This window comes from Pundamilia nyererei, unplaced genomic scaffold (assembly GCF_000239375.1).
Source record: "Pundamilia nyererei isolate P.nyererei 1_Seehausen unplaced genomic scaffold, PunNye1.0 scaffold00113, whole genome shotgun sequence".
Classification (NCBI taxonomy): Eukaryota; Metazoa; Chordata; class Actinopteri; order Cichliformes; family Cichlidae; genus Pundamilia; species Pundamilia nyererei.
The window spans coordinates 936222-955295 of record NW_005187514.1 but is presented as its reverse complement, the minus strand read 5'-3'; the positions used below and the strand labels follow the sequence as shown (position 1 = coordinate 955295).

The 19074-nt window shown below is 40.9% G+C and overlaps 1 protein-coding gene across 3 annotated transcripts in view; it reads left to right on the top strand.

Moving 5' to 3' along the window:
- The window catches only part of fbxl17 (F-box and leucine-rich repeat protein 17), a 217911-nt gene that overhangs the window by 74986 nt on the left and 123851 nt on the right, over positions 1–19074 (top strand). For all 3 annotated transcript variants that reach the window (XM_005741722.2, XM_013913073.1, XM_005741725.2), the window contains exon 8: positions 6511–6641. In XM_005741722.2, the coding sequence (XP_005741779.1) occupies positions 6511–6641 (131 nt within the window). The remainder of the gene's footprint in view (positions 1–6510; positions 6642–19074) is intronic.

The window sequence follows — 19074 nt, the reverse complement described above, 5'->3', positions numbered from 1 at the left end:
ACACACACACACACACACACACACACACACACACACACACACACACACACACCCTCCCTCTGTCTCTCCATCTTCCTGTCAAGTGGTGCTCTTTTCTTCTGGTAGTGATTAAGTCCAAGGTCGGCTCTATCAGAGAGCCAGTGTTTGAGAGCAGCTCTGGGTGCCAGAGAGCCTTCATTCCCCGGGCCTTAGATGTCCCACTGATGGCTTCCCTTTGCTTGTCATGCCTACTCACAATGCTCCTCCTCATACATCAGCCTATCGCTGCCCTAAGACACCGTGGGCCTCAAAATGCCTTTGTGTGTGTTTGTGTGAAAGTTCCTGCCCAAGGCAGAGGGAGATGAGGCCAAACACATAACAAATGGAGAGACTGTTGAAGAATGTGTCAGACATGAAAAGGGGTATATTTGGAGACCGTAATAACTATGTGTTGTCTTCCTCTGATGTGCAGAACTTGGATGTTTCTGGTCTTAATTTGGGGCCTTGTAGATTAATTCAGCCGTGCTGCTCCAGTGGTTTTTGTTGTTCTTCCTGAGAAAAAGTTAGGACCTTTGAGAAATGCTCTCTAAATTTGACAGAATTGGACCGTGGGTAATACCTCATTCTCTCTGTGTGTTTATGAGCAAATAAAACAGTCTGGTTTATGACAGGGAAGCTATTTAATTTCATAACCAGCATCATATGTTCTATCCATCGTGGTGGCTCAGTGGAGTGGTATGCACTCGCTACATCTTGACTTCAAATTTGGCTTACGGCATATGAATGAATGAAAAAAGAAAGAGTGGGAGAAAGAAGTAAGAAATTATTGATTTCTTTTAATTTAATTTTTTCTGTTAGTTCCCACAAGCAGAATATTAAAAAAAATCACAAAGGTTAAGATACAAGTCTTCACCCACTGCCACCTGGGAGCCCTCCACTCCGCCGCTCCCACCCCACATCGAAAAAAGTGGTGTCTGCCGGCCTCTTATCGCCCCCCGCCCCCCCTCACTGGAGCACAGAAAATACATAATCAGAGTGCCCTGTGTCAAACTGATAACCCCCAACACAAACCAAGAAGTAAGTGTGTTTGTGTTCACATTTATGTGTACATATGTGCGCGTCACTGTGTACTCGCACATCTGTGTTGTGTCTCAGGGGTGGTAGAGAGGATAAAGGGGAAAGAAGCAGCAGAGGGGATTTGGATGGAAAAAAGGTAATAGGGTTGTGGGGGTCGCAGAATGAGTCGAAAAATTGTAATAATAATTTTCTTGACTGCTGTATGGAGGAGATTGGGGGATTTATGAATATAATGAGGAGAGAAGAGCCTAAGGATGATGTGCGTCTCTTGCAAGAGTAATTGAAGAATAATTCATTTGGCTGTAAGACTTTTAACTCAGAGACAGACAGAGATAGAGAGGTTTTTGACCTCTGGAGGGAGGGATATCATGTCTCATTATTGGCCTAACTAGTGTCACTGTGCCGTGACTGCCAACCAGTGCTGTCACTTCGGTTTGTGCGTGCGTGCATGCGCGTGTGTCTATATGGCCATTTGGCAGGAAAAACCAACCGTCTCTATCTCCTTGAGCTTTTTCCTCACCACTGAGTTTGTTATCAAGACCAACACATGCAGGATTAGTGACTGAAAGGGAGAAACAGAAAGTGAAAAGGGGGGTAGGAGAGGGAAAAGAAGTGATAGACAGTAGATGGGCACGCGACAGATAAAGAGCAGAGTTAACCACACATACACACATACAGGGATCAGCTCACTGGTCCATGGCTGATGCAGACAATGTATTTGTGATATCAGATCCATGGCCTGTACCATTTTTCTTTTTTTGTTGCCTCAGTCCTTTTTCAAATATTCATATCATTCTGTCTGCTCAGGTCTGTATGCTATTAAATGCGTGTGTGTGTCTTTCAGAGTGTGTGTCTGGGAGATTGGGGGGGCTGGGCCATGATTTAGGCTTACCGCAGAGGGATTGTCTCGACACAGCTTTCTTCTGTCTGACTGAACTGTCTGGGATGTTCCGATATGGAGGAAAAAAAGCCGACAAAGACGGCGCGTGCATGCATGAGTGCGCACTCGTATTCACCTAGTGACACCGCTGCCATTCGTCCCACCTTTTTGCCCCTGCTTCAGCCTGTCTCGCACAGTCCCAAACACATGCGGACAGCCGAGCAGACACCTCAGCAACACCTTGTGACTTTGACTTCTTGCTCAGGACTTTGAATACACTTGAAAGTGACTGGCTAAACTTTGTCTAGGCGATTTCGACTCGTCTCTATTTATGTTTGGCGGTCTTGGAATTTAAATGCTGATAGTTTTACTTAAAAAAACAAAAACAAAGAAAACAGTTCTTGCAAGCATGGGCTGTTTTTTCTTTGGTACATTGAGACCTGTTTTAACTGACCAAATTCACATAGTAAATCTTGATGTGGTTAAAAATTTACTACAGTAATGAAACAGCAGCAGCTCATATTTTCCAAATCGAACATGTTCGGTATTTATGACTAAAACAATGCTCACTCTGTCTGTGCTTTTTAAATGTCATCCCACTTCATGTCAACTGGGATACTGAGGTTGATGGACAACTACAGCCATGAACTCATGCTGTTTTTGTGCCAGCGCTCAAACCATGACATCATATCCTCTGTACGGGGTCTACCAGGCCTCAACTTCCTGCTTGGCATCGTCAGCCTTGTGTAAATATATGTAGTAATGGCACAGGTAGTTATAGCTCCGTGGGACAAAAGCTTCTAATTAGAGCAGGCAAAAGCCAAACGGCTTGTAGCGTGGCGATCTCAACTGGTCATGTGGAGTGAATTAAACAACCTCTTTTTATAAAAACATGTTGCTGCACCTTCGTCTCAGACCAGAACAGCTTTCAGCTTTTGCCATTTGTCTTTGCTTTTCTTTTTCTTTTTGGATGGATGAGTTTGGGCAATACATGAATTGATTTGGCGCCGGAATCTCATTAGATTGAGATTCACATCCTTTGTTGTGATTTTCAGATTTGTCACATTTTACGTTTTCAGTGTTGTTTCTGCTTTGTAGGAAATAATGAAATTGAAGTTTGATTTTTACGACTTTAGAAAAATCTATTCATTGGTATTGAAGTTTAAAATATCTCGTCGTTTCCAATATGTATTTAACTACTTATGATTACAGTAATTCTTTCATAACTATATCTTTAATATTGCTGTAGATATAAATAATTATATTGTAACGTTTGTCGTGCAGTTATTAATCGGTGAAATAAGTATTCAGACAGTGATTAACAGACAGAAAAATGGGAAATTCTTGTATTATAAGGGCAGAAATGACAAAAGAAAACAGTCTATAGAAAATAAAGTAAAATAAAGCATCTAAACTGGCTCAATAAAATCGAAAAAGAAATCTCAGTAAGTGAAATAACTGAGATTCATAGCAGAAGGGCGATACAATACAGTGATATTACAATATTGTATTGTAATATAATATATTGTATTTGTTTAAGCAAAAGTCCATAAAGGTTTGCGAAAATAATTCTTAAATAGGCAAAAATAAAACTGTTCATTATACATGATTGGAGCGTGTTATAGCATTCAGTTATGGGAGCAGTATTATTTAAGTATCATGCCAACAATACACTGTAGTGCTCTAATGGTTTCATATATTTTTTAATTGGGCTCCCTAATCTATGCCAATACAATGTTTTTGATACATTTGTAAAAACTCACTCTGAACCTTTAAATGAAAACAGTTGAGTCTAAAGTAAATTAGATGGAAGTAAAATGTATTCAATGTGAGCTATAAGTTCTTCGAAATTGTAGTTTATTACAGTGTTTCATATGACTCTCCTTAGATGCTTTGCACCACTGAATTCTGTCCATGTAAACATGGGTTCATATATTATTCCTATAATTGCTGTGCACATAAATTGCTGCACCATGCATGTGTTTGCGGGGCGGGAGCGACACGCTGGCCTCAGAGCAGCTGGATTTTGTAGGTTTTCCCTGTTTTTTTATGAACGGCATGAATAATTATCCAGGTGTTGCTGCCAACTCAGAGGAGACGAGTCAGACTCTGCCTAGTTACAGACCTCAGCCAACGAGGAGAAAAACCTGCCGAAACACTCACCAAATCCCTGCTCTGTATTCTCTTGCTCTGCGCCTCTCTCTCTGTCTCTCACTAGTTTTCTCTCTGTGTGTTTTTCTCTGTTTCGGTCTCTTTTGCCCCGGTGTGAGTTTGAAACTTGTTTTCTTTCTCATCTCGCTCTATAACTCGCATGCTTTCTCCTTGCCCTTTTTCTCCATTTATTTATTTGTTCTCCCTTTTTTTTTTTGATTCACACAAATACTTGGGTGTAAAACAAGCTATAATATGAGAGGAAGTTATTAAATACGCTGGGAGTATTAAAGCCTTTCACGTCTAAATCAGATTATATCTATCAGCAGTGCAGAAGCAAACACTCGCACTGTAGCCTTGTTTTTTTTTTTTTTGTGAGACTTTTTATTTAATGGATGTTTTTCTTTTGGCAGATGTCTGCTAAAGTGTGGAATTTATTCTCACGCTTAGATAAACAAAGTCTCAACCGTGACTCTGTCTCTTCCTTCTCAGGAAGATTTCTGCTAAGTTTTTAGTATTTCTGCAACCTAGCTACACACTCAGCCAATCAAAACTCACACTGGTTGGCCTGATTTCTCATTGGTTGTCCACATCAATGAAACTGTTTCTATTGGTCGTAGTAAAAAAAATTACATTTAGCAGACATAAGCAGTTTTGAAGATTTGGAGAACAAATACTGCTTTTGATGCTGGGGCTTTTAAAATTTACTTCAAGCTTATTAGTCATACATACTGAATGCAAATAGCTGTCTGTGTGTGAGTAAAAGCGTCTGCTGTGGATGGTAATGATTTTCGTGGTGTGAGTGCGTGTCTGTTGTGGTGAATATTTGGGGTGTTGGTCACTTAGCCCTACATCAAGGTTCGAAGTATGCTGAGCAGATTTGTGTTCCCACATGAGTAAACCAAGTAGAGACACACAGACAAGACAGATGGACATACGCACGCGAACACACACTGGCACGCACGCCCCGATCAGCGCCATCCTGAATGAATAATTTAGCACTTCGATCCAACGCCGGCCACAGGGGCACATGACAGTTTGTGTGTTTCTGTGTGCTGTCTTTGTGAACATCTATGATAAACCACATAGTTTGGGGTTTTCCCCCTTTCATTACTTACTGTTGTTTATCATGTCAGTTCAGCTGTCCCTGATGGTTACTGCCACATTCTTGACCTACCTTTGCACACACAAGCCGTCTAATGTTTATTTCATTTGTATATCTAAGCATATTTTCATAGGTGAGGATATGATGGGGGGAAAAAAAAAAACGTTTCATGTTTATTTCATGCCTAAGCAGATCTTTTTATCACAAGAGGTGTGGATCCAATTTTCTCTGAGAAGTGACAGAAAAGCCAGAGGCTACAGAAGAACAGAGAAACGGAGCGGTTCGACAGAAGTAAAGGTTTTGAAAGCCTCCTTTATTACTTTCAGCGCTGCGCAGCATCCTTAGCGTGTTTGTTTGCACTCAGTGTGCACGTCTGATTCTCGGTATGTGGGGAAAGGGGAGAGCGTTTACATGTGTGCTTACTTCACGCAGCGAGCCGTGGTTATCCATTCCCCCCATGTGACTTCATGCTGGTAGGTATATGTCATGCCTATGGAGCCGACAATAGGGCTCACTGATCTTAACGGCAAGTGTAAGCTTGTTTTCTCTTTAGCCTCGGCCGTGACATTTACCTCTACGCCTCCCTGGCGGCTGGTTGGAACATCATACCTCTATTATCTTGCATCCCCGATGTGTGCATGAGTTTGAGTGTGTACATGTGCACCTGTGCCTTAAACACATTTGGGTATGTATGAGAGAAAGTACACCTGGAAAAGCCTTTGGTAATTTCAACGTGCAGGCACGCTTGTTGAATAGTGTTTCAATTTGGGTTTGTAAGAGGGTGTGAGGAAGTAAAGATTTTGCTTGGAGGATTAATCTAAACCCCCTCTTATAAGGTATTCAGATCGGAAAGTGGGATTATTGAAAGTCGGAGAGATAAAAGGAAGAAGGAAAGTGAATGCTCATATTGGCTCAAAACCCCCTCACACCAGGCATACGGCACAGAATTGTAAACAGTAACCACAAGCAATTTCATAGCATTTATCTGCCTGGTTAGATTTTGTTTTGTGTTCCTGCTGGGTGTTTTTTCCCAGTTTTTCCTTTTCTTTTTTTTTTTTTGGATTACGTGGCAAAATACAAGTTTACTCAGTATATAGAGATACAACTTCTTCATTTCTTTGGAATATAACAAAACCGTGTATGTAATTTAGCACAGCTTGCATATCGCACATGCTTTTCTTTAGGAATTTCTTTCTGACTTTTTGGAAGTTGGATTGAAATATTTTGCTCTTTGTCTGCTCTGAACAGCTCCCTGTCTGCTTTGTTCAGCATCATTTTTCCAAATCCTGAAAACGGTTTTGTGTGTTGTCTCTTGCAGCTGCGGAACTTGAGCGTCCTGGATCTGCGACACATCTCGGAGCTCAACAACGAGACGGTGATGGAAGTGGTGAGGAAATGTCGCAACCTCAGCTCTCTCAACCTTTGCCTGAACTGGAGCATCAACGACAGGTATGTCTTTAATGTGCTTTCTGAGTCAGCATGGACCATCTCGGTGCATGCTGACGGCCAAGTTTGCAACACAAACTTTGGGTGGGGGAAAAATAGGAGCAGAAATTTTGTTGCAGTTAATGAGTTCAAAAATGGATTTATTATCCAAAAGTGGTGTCAAACGTCCAATTTGTGCCAATACTCACATAAAAAGTCCAACAAAAAAGGTTCAGTTGCTCTGCCCCCTCCCACTAAATTATTTGACTAATGGCTTATTAGGGCCTTAAAAAAATGATTTAAAAAATGCGGTCTTTTTATGGGGATTTGGCTTTTTGTCATAAAAGGAAAGTAAATGTCATGTCTGGAATCATAAGAAAAATTGCGATTACGCATTTGATAAGCAGTAAATTTGGAGGGTTTTATTGACTTATTAGTTTTATGAGATCACTTTTTCCTTTTTCTTGTGCATTCATTCAGTTATGTGTGCATACTTGTACAACTATGCACACATAGGAAATGAATGACTTGCAAATTAAAAACAAGTTAAAAGAGCAACAAAAACTTTTCCTTTTTTATTTCTTGCTATTTCTTGCTCTCATCCTTTTCTTTCCCCATTTCTTTTTTTTTTTTTTCACTCAAATGTGAGACAGGGCTTGTACTGTATGTGACAACAAGAGTAAACCATCTCCTTTTTTATTTATTAGCTTGTGTTTTATTCATACGTTTCTATTTTAATCTATTGATCTACAAGGGTTCTCTGCAGACTGTACTCCCACTCTGTCTTAGGAGTGTGAGCACAATATTGAATGCACCACGATGCGTAGCAACAATGGAGGCTGGCGAGCATGTGTGCGCATGTGTGTGTATGTGCACGTGTGAAATCGCTCTTGAATTATTGAGTTTACAGCAGACGTGTGGTAGGAAAGTTATGGTAATACTTAGCTACCTTCATCGATTGAAAATCGTGGAATTTGGTGGGATCCTTATAGGAGCGCATTGTGCTACCAACTTTTTTTCCTTTTCAAACGCACATTTGTGCACACAGAGGTTCAGCCTCAAGCGATTCAAAACTGCAATGATTGCATATTGATATTTACTGCATTGGTCCAGAGGCTGAAGGACTGAAGGTGTGTGTGTGTGTGTGTGTGTGTGTGTGTGTGTGTGTGTGTGTGCGTGCTTGACTGGATTTGTCTGAATCACCTGTGGGAATATTGGAATTTAAAATGGTGTGTGTGTGTGCGTGTGTTTGGCAGTCTGTGTGGGAGATAAAACTAGGTTGTTCTGTATGTGTGTGTGGCAGCATACAGTAGGTGTGCTGTTGACTTATGAATGAAGCAGAGATGGTGGGGAGTGACAGGCTGAGGTGGGCCATTAGTGGCGTAGGAATCCTACATGCTTGCTGCCTTGACGCTGCTCTGCTTCCTCACCTCTTATTCCCTTTGCTGTTTTATGCATGAGTCTTTACGAATCTCGTGATGTAGCTGAGTGTTAGAAGAGAAGTAAGTAAGTGAGTAAAATGTTGTGAGCCATTTTCAGGCAGAATTAAGAATCTTGCTGCTTTGCTTTGATTAAGTTTTTTTTTTTTTTAAATGCCTAAATTTCTGCTCAGCAACAGATTTTCCTTTTTTATATATTACCAAAGCCTTAATATTCAAATGTGACAGAAATTTTATTTCCTGTGTTGTGACTAAAATTAGCGCTGTGACTCAATAAGAACTTTAATCAGTAACTAGAGTATGAATTAGCTAGCAGGTAGATGGGCAAGATGGACACACACTCTCAGCAAACAAGCCTGGCAGGAAATCAGAGACTAGACTGTGGCTTTATGATATCTTACAGCTGCAGACAGACTGCCAGTCCCAAGGTCATCAGGCCATCTGGGTTACTGCTGTTGGAGAAGCCAATACATACTTCCACACACAGGTTTCTGACTTGTTGTCACACTGAAGACCAAACTGTCTTAACCCTCTCTGACGTAAGTGCTCCGAGGGTACAGCTAGGTCAGCTTGTGCCTGTGTGTGTGGTTCAAACTGATGACAGTGTGCTGTGCACAGGTAAACAGGCAGAGGAAATGACCCCTTATTTCCAGGCTCAATTTGCCCCCAACAAGAGGCCATTGGGGAGATGGAGCTCAGTAGGAGGTAAAACACTCCAGTCTTTTTCCCCCCCTTTTCTTCTCCTCGTTTCCTCTTTTTCTTGTTTTTCGTCTTAAGAAATATAAAAAAAATATGAAAAAACCCCCGTGTCATCTTGCTTCCACCATTGTCCTCAATAATAGCGGAAAACTGCCTCCCCGTGTACGAAGGCGAGATATGATGACCAAATATAGACTTCCCATCGTCACAGTCCGATGGGCAGATTGCGACAGTGGGACGCCTATTTTTTGGTCACTGTCATTTCTTGGGGAGAGAGGATGTGATGTTCTGCAGGTGGGCAGTGTTGGCCCTATTATTTCTCTGTATCCTCTTCCAGCGATGATAGGAGAACAAAGTGGGATTGTGTTTTTCAAATGTCACAGCGTTTGAAAATGGGGAGCGAGTCATGATCAAAGCCGAATGGCAGAGCAAATGGCAGCGCTCACTTTTTAGATCCAAGTTGAGAACAGTGTCAAAGTTAAACGGTTTTTCTTTATTCTCTGGTGCTTGGTGCGTGGTGAATTTGTGATTTTTTTTTTTTTTTTTTGTTACCACTGTGTGTTGTTGTTTGTGTCTGTGTGCGGAGATTCTTTTTTATCTGAAGTCTTTCTTTCCTGCTGTCGTGATTTTTATAGTATAGTGTTTTTGTGTTTGTAAATATGGCTTTTATCATACTGCAGTTTTTCTGCTAAGGCATGATGACATGAAAGATGAGATTAAAAAAGATCTACATGATGTCACGCTTTAGGACTTTCTGTGTGTGTGCGAGTGGCAGTGTGTTGTAGTGACGTTTGTGGTACAGAGTTTTCAGTGGTTCTGGTAACAAAAAAAAGTAGAGTCATCCAGTGTTCAGCTAACATTAACTGGACACAAGGCCTGTGTTGACATTCAGATTTATGTGCAACCCCGGCTGTGTCCGTCTGCTTTTGTGTGTGCATGTGAGCAAGCTCTGGTCAGCTGGCCTGTAGTCTTTGCTGAAAGCAGATGCGTGGAGTAAGTGAGTCATTTATTTTATGAGATCTGTATTGTTGGAAGTTGGGCATTTCCCAAAAGCCTGGGCGTTCTTTCCCTCCGTTTCTTTCCCTTTATTCATCTCAGTCTTTCTGCCAGCTTCATTTAAACAGGGGAATCAATATTCATCCATTCCTTCTTCGCTTTGTTACTCGAGGCCAACATTCTCAGCATATCTCCGTCACTTCTGAGCATCACAAATCACGGCCCAAATTGGCTGTTCTACATTATTTTTTACCCTCTTTCGCAGAAATCAAACTAGATAAGAGACGACTGGGGGCCCTCTCTGACTTTCAGGAGCCTGTAAAGCAGGAAGTAATTGGAGACCCATTCTCCCAGAAACACGCCTCTTTTAAAACTTTTTAGGGTTTGGGGGTGTTTGCACTGAAGCCCCATTTCAAATAGCCTTCGTCGCAGCCACCTGGCAGTGATCACAAATGAGTTAAACCCTCCTCAATCCAGATGATGACATGATACATCAGTGTGATCAATGATGTGTTAAATGGAAATTGGCTGCTCTGCTTTGCTTGGTCACAGTGAAGGAAATGAGGGCCTGTGCTAGTTGAAGTTCTCCAAGTTTCATTTAAGGATGCTGTAAAAGGCCAGTGTGGGAATACATGGAAAAAACATCTACCTGAAGATGTAGCATATAACAAGAACGGGGATTTAACCTAGTAGGCTGGACAATGAAGCCTGCATGGAAGTGCGAAATTCTCCAGTGGCTGCTTGAGGCTTACTCCAAAAGTATGGCTTCCAAATCCCTAAAGATGCGTTAAAATATGTTAAAATGCTCGACATCAGCCCGAAAACCAATATTTCTTCAGTCTGGTACATAAAAGGATTGTAAAAAAGGATGTATTTATCTATTCTTGATTTGATTTTGATATTATCAATGATAATAATAATAATAATAATAATAATAATAAAAATACGCGTTCAGAAATCAGTGGGAAATGTGATGGTGTTGATGGTGATCTCCGTGTTTTAAATACAGTCTGTGATCAGTGCTCTATAATGTTTACATTCAGCTTAAGTTACTTATTAACAAAAGGAGGCAAGCCTGCACTTATAGAGGCGGTAGTTGAGAATAAAAATAATGATAAAATACCACAATTGTAAATAAAGTCATAGTGGAGCGTTGTGTTTGGCCACTATCTGTTTGTTTCTGTTGAGCGCTGTTCAACCCTATTTTTTAGAAAGTGGGAATGATGGTTAAATACTTGTCTTGATTTATGATACTTCTTTCGGCATACATATACATACACATAGCTGTTGCAAGTAGAAGAAAAAGTATTTTTTTAATTAAAAATGTTTTGTAAGTCATGATTTTCTTTTTGCTCAATAACAGTGATTTCAATTTTATTTATTTGCTAACTTGTATGTTAGGTATATTGACTACACAGCAACCCTAATTTGGATGAGTGGCAGAAAATGGAAGGATAGATTCATGTATGGAGAACAGGCTGTTGAGAAGTTTTGGAAGAAATCCCCTGATTTCATCTTACTCCAACTTATCTTACCTGTTACTGAAATCTGCCATAAAGAAATCAGGAAGCTGTGGAAAAGCTCTAAAAATCCTAAAACAAGAGGCGATTTGAAGTGTCTGGATCAACTGGATCGTGCATAGGTTTCCTCTACCTTTGGAAGCTTCTTAAATGCCAAGGAAAATGTCAGCAGAGCCCAAACCAACGACTGACAGACATTTGTCCTTGTCTTGTTTTTCCACCACCTGTCTCTCCAGATTTGAGGAGAGGTGCTGAAGGGCCTTCAGTGTCCTTGCCGCTTCTCTCATTCTGCGTCTGTATTTTTACGCATGTAAAACAAGAAACCTTCTTTCCTTTGTTGTTATCATTTTTTTCGTCAGTCTAGAACTCAGGGGCAGACTCTCCGCTGTATTTGCATGATTTGTAAATTAAAAAGCCAGGCCCTTTTTTTTATTTGCTTGGACCTGCCATGTTGAAGCAGATTGGCTGTCAGTGGAGATCAGAGTCCTGCTTAGCAGAGTGAATACACAAGGAGAGCTAGTATTGCCCTGTTGTCAGACATGATGGGAAGAAAAGGTGCGGGTAAAACCAACGAGCTGTAATGGAGACAGAGGGATTAGGCACGGCAGAAGCACTTGTACGCATGTAGCATATTTTCATTTCTCTCTCACTTATGCCTTTCATCTCAAATTCTTACTCTCTTTGCTCTGTCTCTTTTTCACACTTCAGCTCCCCTTCAGTTGTCTTTTTGTGTTTCTTCTTCTGTCTTTTTCCTTCTCTCTCGCTCTCTCTCTTTCTGTCATGTGCACAAATACCGAGGCGATTATTTCTGGCAGGTTGGGTGTGAAAGTGCGCTATGATAAACATGCTGCCGTGGTTATTAATTTTGAGTAATGGCAGTGTCAAACTCCAATGCCTTGATAAGTATCGGAGATGGAGAAACATTTGTGGCGCGGCGCAGAGACACAATGAAGGCAAGCAGCTGGAGCTTATAGACTACAGCAGCATGAGAGCCGCTGTTGTATTCAGGCACAGATCCGAGATTAACAGCTTCCTGCACCTCTCTGCATACGTTCTGAAAAGTCAGACCTTTGACTGACTAAAATATATACTGTAAAATTAGTTAAATATATTCTAGCGCTCGCGTCTGATCTTCCTAGCGGATGATGCCAGGTCCTCCTGCTACTCCAGGCTCTTTGGTGCAATTGAAATGAAGTTATTTCTGGATGCCATGAGATTTAATTGGCGATACGCCACTAGACAGCTGCTGAATGTTAGGGTCCTTGAGTGATCTTTGACTTTTATCATGCTTTTAAATAAAGTAACCTCGATTGGACTTTGCACAGGTCACAGTGGCGAGTAACATGTTGCTGAAAAGTGAGAACCACATCACTGTTTCTCAACTACTAAGAACACAACAAAACATGCTCAGTGTTGCTACAGTCAGACATTGAAAACAGTGTTTGCTGACCGAGGCATGAACTTAAACCGTTTAGTTAGTCTTTGAAATGCTTGCTTGGAAGGTGGTGACCTTGTCTGCGACCACTTGTGGTCAGTTGCTCTCTTCAGAACAGTTTTGGTGGATTAAGATGGCAACAAAATGAGTCGGCCTGCTGTCAGTTTGTGGTTTAATCGGGTCAAGTTGGTACTTACATACTATCTGTTTGTGATAATATAGTCATTAACTTTAATAAATTAGCAAAAATGGCCAGTCCATTGCCATCTACATATACAGAAAATCACGTTAAATACTCATTTGAAACATTTATTCCTCCACAAATAGTAACATAGTTGCTACAGGACGGCAGTTTGACTTCAAAGTGACACAGGTGTCCCGCAGCTTTGCTTTTGTATACGAATATAACCAGAATACAACCAGTTAAGAGCCATTTAAGTCGAATCCCCAATTGTAAAGAAGCACGTCACAGGTTGACTCACACAGGTTAATTGCAATCTAATGACAGTCATTTATTTGCAAAGCACTGCCAATTTGTCTTAGCGCGATTGCAATCAGTCTAAGTTTGCAATGGTTGGGAGACAGTTTGCCACCTACCGGGCAACCTGTGCAGTCACCTAGCGCTCAAAACTAGACAAGCATAATAAATGCATAATAAATCAGTATCAAACACTTTGTTAACTCATGAGTTAAGTCATGCAATTCTGACATTTTAGCCATGATGTAAGACAATCTTTCAAGGTCCAAAAATTCTTGGGGCTTTGTAAGCTCATTAGATGTTAAGTACCGCATTTGAGTGCCGGGTTATAGTGTTGCATTAAATTCTAAACAGCAATTTATGTTGGCAGCGTTTAATTTACCTTCCATCCAAATGTAATCATTACATGGGGAAACCCTGCATCACACAGCTGTTCAACCACATTAGACACAGTCCTCGAAGTGCTATTATCTCACAAAATGAGTCACAAGCCCGACACAGAAATCCAGCTAAAATCCATGCTAACCAAATTGCTGATCCATGACAATAACATTTTTGGTTCCATTTTGACCAGTACCTTTCACCAGTAATTAAATTTTTTGTTAACGTATAGGCTCCCTTTTGTCGAGCAGAGGCATTTTTTTGATTAATGTAACCTCTTACCAGTCTGGGAAATAAGAGGAAAGGACAATAGAACACAAAATATCAATTTCATTCAATACCTAATTTTGCACTGATGTAAAATGTATGTAGATTGAGCGTCTTCCAACAGACGGTTGCCTTGTAGTGATCTTTGCTCATTTGATTTTCTCTCTGATCTTATTTTGTCTTGTTTGCAATGTTGATCTAATTTTTTTGCTTTTATCCAGTTCCCTAGTTCTTATGATTTATGTGGGTTTTTTGAAATTCCCATGTTATTTCCATGCTGAAGGTTAAATTTCTGTTTTCATATGTGGGATCAGTTCATGTTTGGAATATGTAATCTCATAAAATGATAAATCGAAACAGGGTTTTCTTATGGTTTTTCACACTCAATGAATTTCAGGCAGTTTGTTTGAATGGGATTTTTTCCCCCTCTTCACTTATATTTTCTTCAGTACTTTTCTCGCTTGCTATTTATTTATTTCTGTGGAATTGTTATTCCATCTTCAAAACAGTGCCTCCCCACATGCCTGTCTGCTTTTTTTTTTTTTTTTTTGCATATGCATGGAAACTTTGGTCTGTGCCCAGACCATTGTGGCAGTTTCTGTATGCATATTTGTAGATGCCTCCCTGTGAATGAGTGCTTAACCACTTTTGGCCTTAGGGCTCACTGTCTGACTCTGCAGCAGACAGCATCTCTGTTTCTCCTCCGCAGAGAGCTGTGTGTGTTCATTCAGCTGCTGGATGTGTGGGTCATGTAAAAGTGACTTGAGTCACTCACAATCAGTGCATCGGCTGCGCAAGTACGTAACGTAATCGCACAGAAATGTTCTTATGAAGTGCTCCGCTGGCTGGGAAACAAAACGGTTGGTAACACTTCCACTGTGGAAATGCGTGGCCATCAGCACTTTATGGGGTCTCACTGAAGGAGATGACATACTCTGTTAGAACAGGGGCACGGTGATGCAAATGAAAGGTAGTGGTGCTGAAGTGAGTCTGAAAAAGTTCACGCAGAAATAGAAAGTTCATACTGTGTATAATTCCGTTTTTTTGGCAAGTAGAGTAGGTGGTTTGTGTTTGTGGAGGCTTTTGCAGTCGGGATTTCTTTGCACAAGTTGAGGTTTTTGTGGTGATGTTTGGCTTACAGGTGGTACGCAGCAGGGGGTGTGGCTTATTATAGTCATCCATACTGTGGGGTCAGAAAGCAGCCAGTATAATCTAAATGGTAAAGAGACCGCGGGGCTCTGCTGTCCTTGTTTCACCATGTTGGAGACCTGGCATTTGGCCTCTGTTTGAGGACCAAAGCTGCAATTTTCTCTGCCTTCCTCTGTTCTCTGTGGCTTCTGAAAGGCTGGGTCAGATGAATAAAACAAAAGCCATATTCAAAATGATTCTTTTGTATGCCCATCCCTTTATGTCTTATTTTTTTTTTATCATCAAATGAGCACATGTCCTCATTCCCTCGATCCATCCCACCAGCGCTTTGTTATATTGCTCTATTCTTTCCGTGTGTAGCTGCGCTCCTTCCCTTCTTTCCTTCCTTTCCTCACTTCCCTTCTTTTACTCCCCACAGCGTTCCCCCATTCCCTCTGCCTTACACTCATTTGTGTGAACGCCTTCTTCTTACCCACAGCACATCCTCTGCCACATAAATGAGAGCAGGGAGAGCAAAGGGGAGAGCATGATGCAGGGCCCAAGGAGCAGGGTTTAATGAAGCCAGCCTAAATGAATTTACTGCTTTCCACTGAGCCGCTCTGTCCCATGTGGCGGACTAGCACCTCAGCCACTGTGTCAAAGACCCCCCTCAGCTCTGCTACCTGTTTGTCTGACACCTTTGTAATTAGCCGCCACTATTGAGGAGAGTAATTACGTATTAGAGCCATGTTCTATTAGGGGAGTCTCAAAAGTGAACATTTTTATGCAAATGTACGGAATCAGGCCCAGATTAAGAAAATTACTCAGGGTTTTGAGTGTCGGAGAAAAAGAGGGGAGGCCATTTTCCACTCTTTACCATGAAAAGAAATTGTGAGTATCGCAGCATACTAAATGGATGAAGGGGACTGTGCGTCTGTTCTGATTTGTTTGGTGGGATATCTGTGTGTGTCTTAGTCTCTGGGGGTAAAAGGTTTTTGCTGCGTGGCTGATTTACTATTTCCAATTGGTATTTTAAACAGTGCTCCGTGATGGGACTTGAATAAAAAAAGTAAATTGGAGTTATTAACTGCTATTGTTGCTCACCTGTTTTGTGTTAGAAGCTCCTGGGGACAAATACAGTGCTGATTGTTATTCCTCTTCTCTCGTTTGGTATGCATGTGCTTAAGCATAGCCTCTGGAAAGCCTGCCTAAGCCAGCAGCATGCTCGTGCACTGGAAAAAAACCTGCTTTGGCTTGCACCAGCTATTTGTAGCATGTAAGTCTTTTTGCTTAGCAACAACAACATAATTTCAAAGTAATGTTTAAAACTAAATTGGGTCAGGCTATTAGATATTATGCAATGTTACAAAAGACAGAACAATTTGGCCTCATTAAATCCTAGCCCTGCAAGCATAACCCAAAATAATGGGCAGTTGTTGGGTTTAGTGCATTTATGTTTAATAGACTTAATCGACCAGTTTCCTTGTTTTTTTTGTTTTTTGGAACCAAGTAGTGAGGAGGTAAGCACAGCGTATTGCTCTAATTATAAATGGTTGTTATAAGGAACCCCCTCCTTCTCCAGCAGTGGACATTTTGGGGAAGTCTGCTTATCAAAAGGGAAAGACACACATGTACGTCTTGTCTATCAGCCATCTCCTGTCGGGTTGTTGAAGTGTTGAGATTCATTTATTCTGGCAGTTAGCATTAATAACACTCTCTTTTTGAGCTCCTCGCCCAAGACAACCATAAGTCTTGTCTTGTTTTACAGATTTTCACGCTGCTTCATTTCTGCAGTAAAGACATCAAGAAACTTTTCAACAGTCGTGAATTTATTTCCCCTGCGGTTGTGAAATCCTTTACACACAAGCCTTCCAAAATTCCCCCAGATTAGATTCACTAACAAATCACTTCTACAGCTGAAAAAAAAGGAAAATAAAAACACTGAAAAGAAAGCGAGCAACTGTTTTACCTTTCACCCAGATGTATAATTAACAGTTAATGTTAATTGATTAAATCATTAATAGCTAAATAGTTCTATGTGAACAGTTAACTCTGATTCATTGCTGTTATATGCTCTTATAGTCCCCACACCACTTTAATTCATACTGGACATATATATATATACTTTTTGTATTTGTTTCCTCTCTCTCTGTCAGTCTGTCTACTGTATAAATATCCACAGTGGTGTGCATTCAACCCTTCCTAAAAGCCTCAAGTCATTCATTTAGTTCTGCTAGATGCCAGTAAAAGTTTTTGATGAACAAGATCTAAGATATAAAAGTCATAAAATTTCGATAGGTGATCCTGTGGATTCACAGTGGCAGCTGTCTGTGCATGTTCTCTCAGACTCGTACTCTTAGTTAGTCCACTTTTAGCGCATTTTGACCAAAGTGTTGGTTGGCTGTTGGCTCTCCATCACTCTGCACTCTCGGTCTGACTTGACTCAGTATAACTGAAAACTACTTTTAGCTGAGGTATAATGACTTCTGATGCAAGAAACTTCAAAGTCTAAGCTGCACTTCCCCGAGTCCCCAGAAAAACACTGGCTGTGTTTGAAGTGGACAGATGAACAGTTAATGGGATAAGTGACGATCAAACTTACATGTTGTGTAGTCAGTTCGTTTGGTTAAACAACAGTAATTGCACTCATTAACTCATTCTGCAGCTTGTTTTGTTATAGTCATCATATCTCCACTGGTTTCCCCGCTATTTTAAAACTAGGCTTCATCTCATGAAGACTTGGTACATAATGTGTTCTGATGAATGTCGGATATATATGTAAAATTTGTGCAAATGTGCATGCATCTGATCAGCACGTGGCCCGACCAACTGAGGACTTTGCAAATAGAAAAGCTGAAACTGCTCAAACTCATCTCCCCTTTTGATCAGTCAGGGTTAACCTGGCCCAGCCATGACATATGGCTTGTCTGGTTTGATCAGGCCGTCAACTTCTGAACCTCAAATTTAATGTTCATCTGGAGTAGAACGGTGCATAAACACCCTCCAGATACCAGACCCAAAAACTGTGGGAAAGCTGCTTTCTAATTTCGGTAGTAACGAGTTTGAAAGTTGCCTTTGCTGTCATTTAGTAAAACTCAAGCTGTACAGTATGTTTGTGTGTGTTTGCAGCTGTTTATTTTCTTGTTTTCTTGTGTTACTGACAAATGTTTTCTGGGGTCTTGCAGAGATGATTTTGAGGCCAGTATTTCTGCTTTCTGATCAGTCTGTGGGTAACCACTAGACTTAGTTTGTGCACTTTCTAGTATCAAATGTTCATGTTTCTTTGCTAAGGCCAACGGGAACTGACCTACTGACTTCAAAATAATTTGTCTTTTGTGTTTCCTTACTGAAAGTTCCAATCACAAGGTCAGAGACGAGATGCCATCCCGGCAGTAGAAAGAGATTTGTTTTGTTTCCAAAGGTCAAAGCCGGGTCTTTCTTGCTATTCTGTAGAGACTGTGGCCTGGTAATAGACTCTTTAAACACTGTCCTGCACTTTTAATGAATATTCTGCAGTTATTGTTTGCATCTATAGTTTCAGGTGTTCACCCTCAAGTTGATATTTAACAAATCTCGAGCGATAAGCATCTTTCACGTTTAAACGTTTACTTTGTTGGACTTGAAGAGGTTTTGGGCTTATCTGATGGTCAGCTCTTATAGCGTGCTAAAGCTCCTGTGTTTTTTCTTTTTTCGCTGCCGAAATTCTGCTTCCATTACCTACTAAGCCTTTGTCAGATTGCAGGGCTGTGAAGCGGTCCCCTATCACCACCGGTAACAGTGGTTTCCAAGTCCCAGTCTATTCAGCTCACGCCACCACCCTTCAGAGACTGGTAATAACTATTTGCTCAGGCTTATACATTCTCGCCCCCTGACTTACTTTTTCTCTCCATGTTTTCTTCCTTCTCTTCATTCATCCTGCTCTGTTCACTGGATCCATATTTCCTTTCCTTTTCTTCCAACCCGTTTTCTCTTCCTCACTTCTCCTTCCCACCTTCTCCAGTGACATCTTTCCTTTCATCTAAGCAACCAGTATTTAAACTCTCCTCTGCTCCAGGGTCTTGTCATATTCCCTAGAAGCCAAACACTATTAAAAGAGGTCTATAGACCCTGTAGC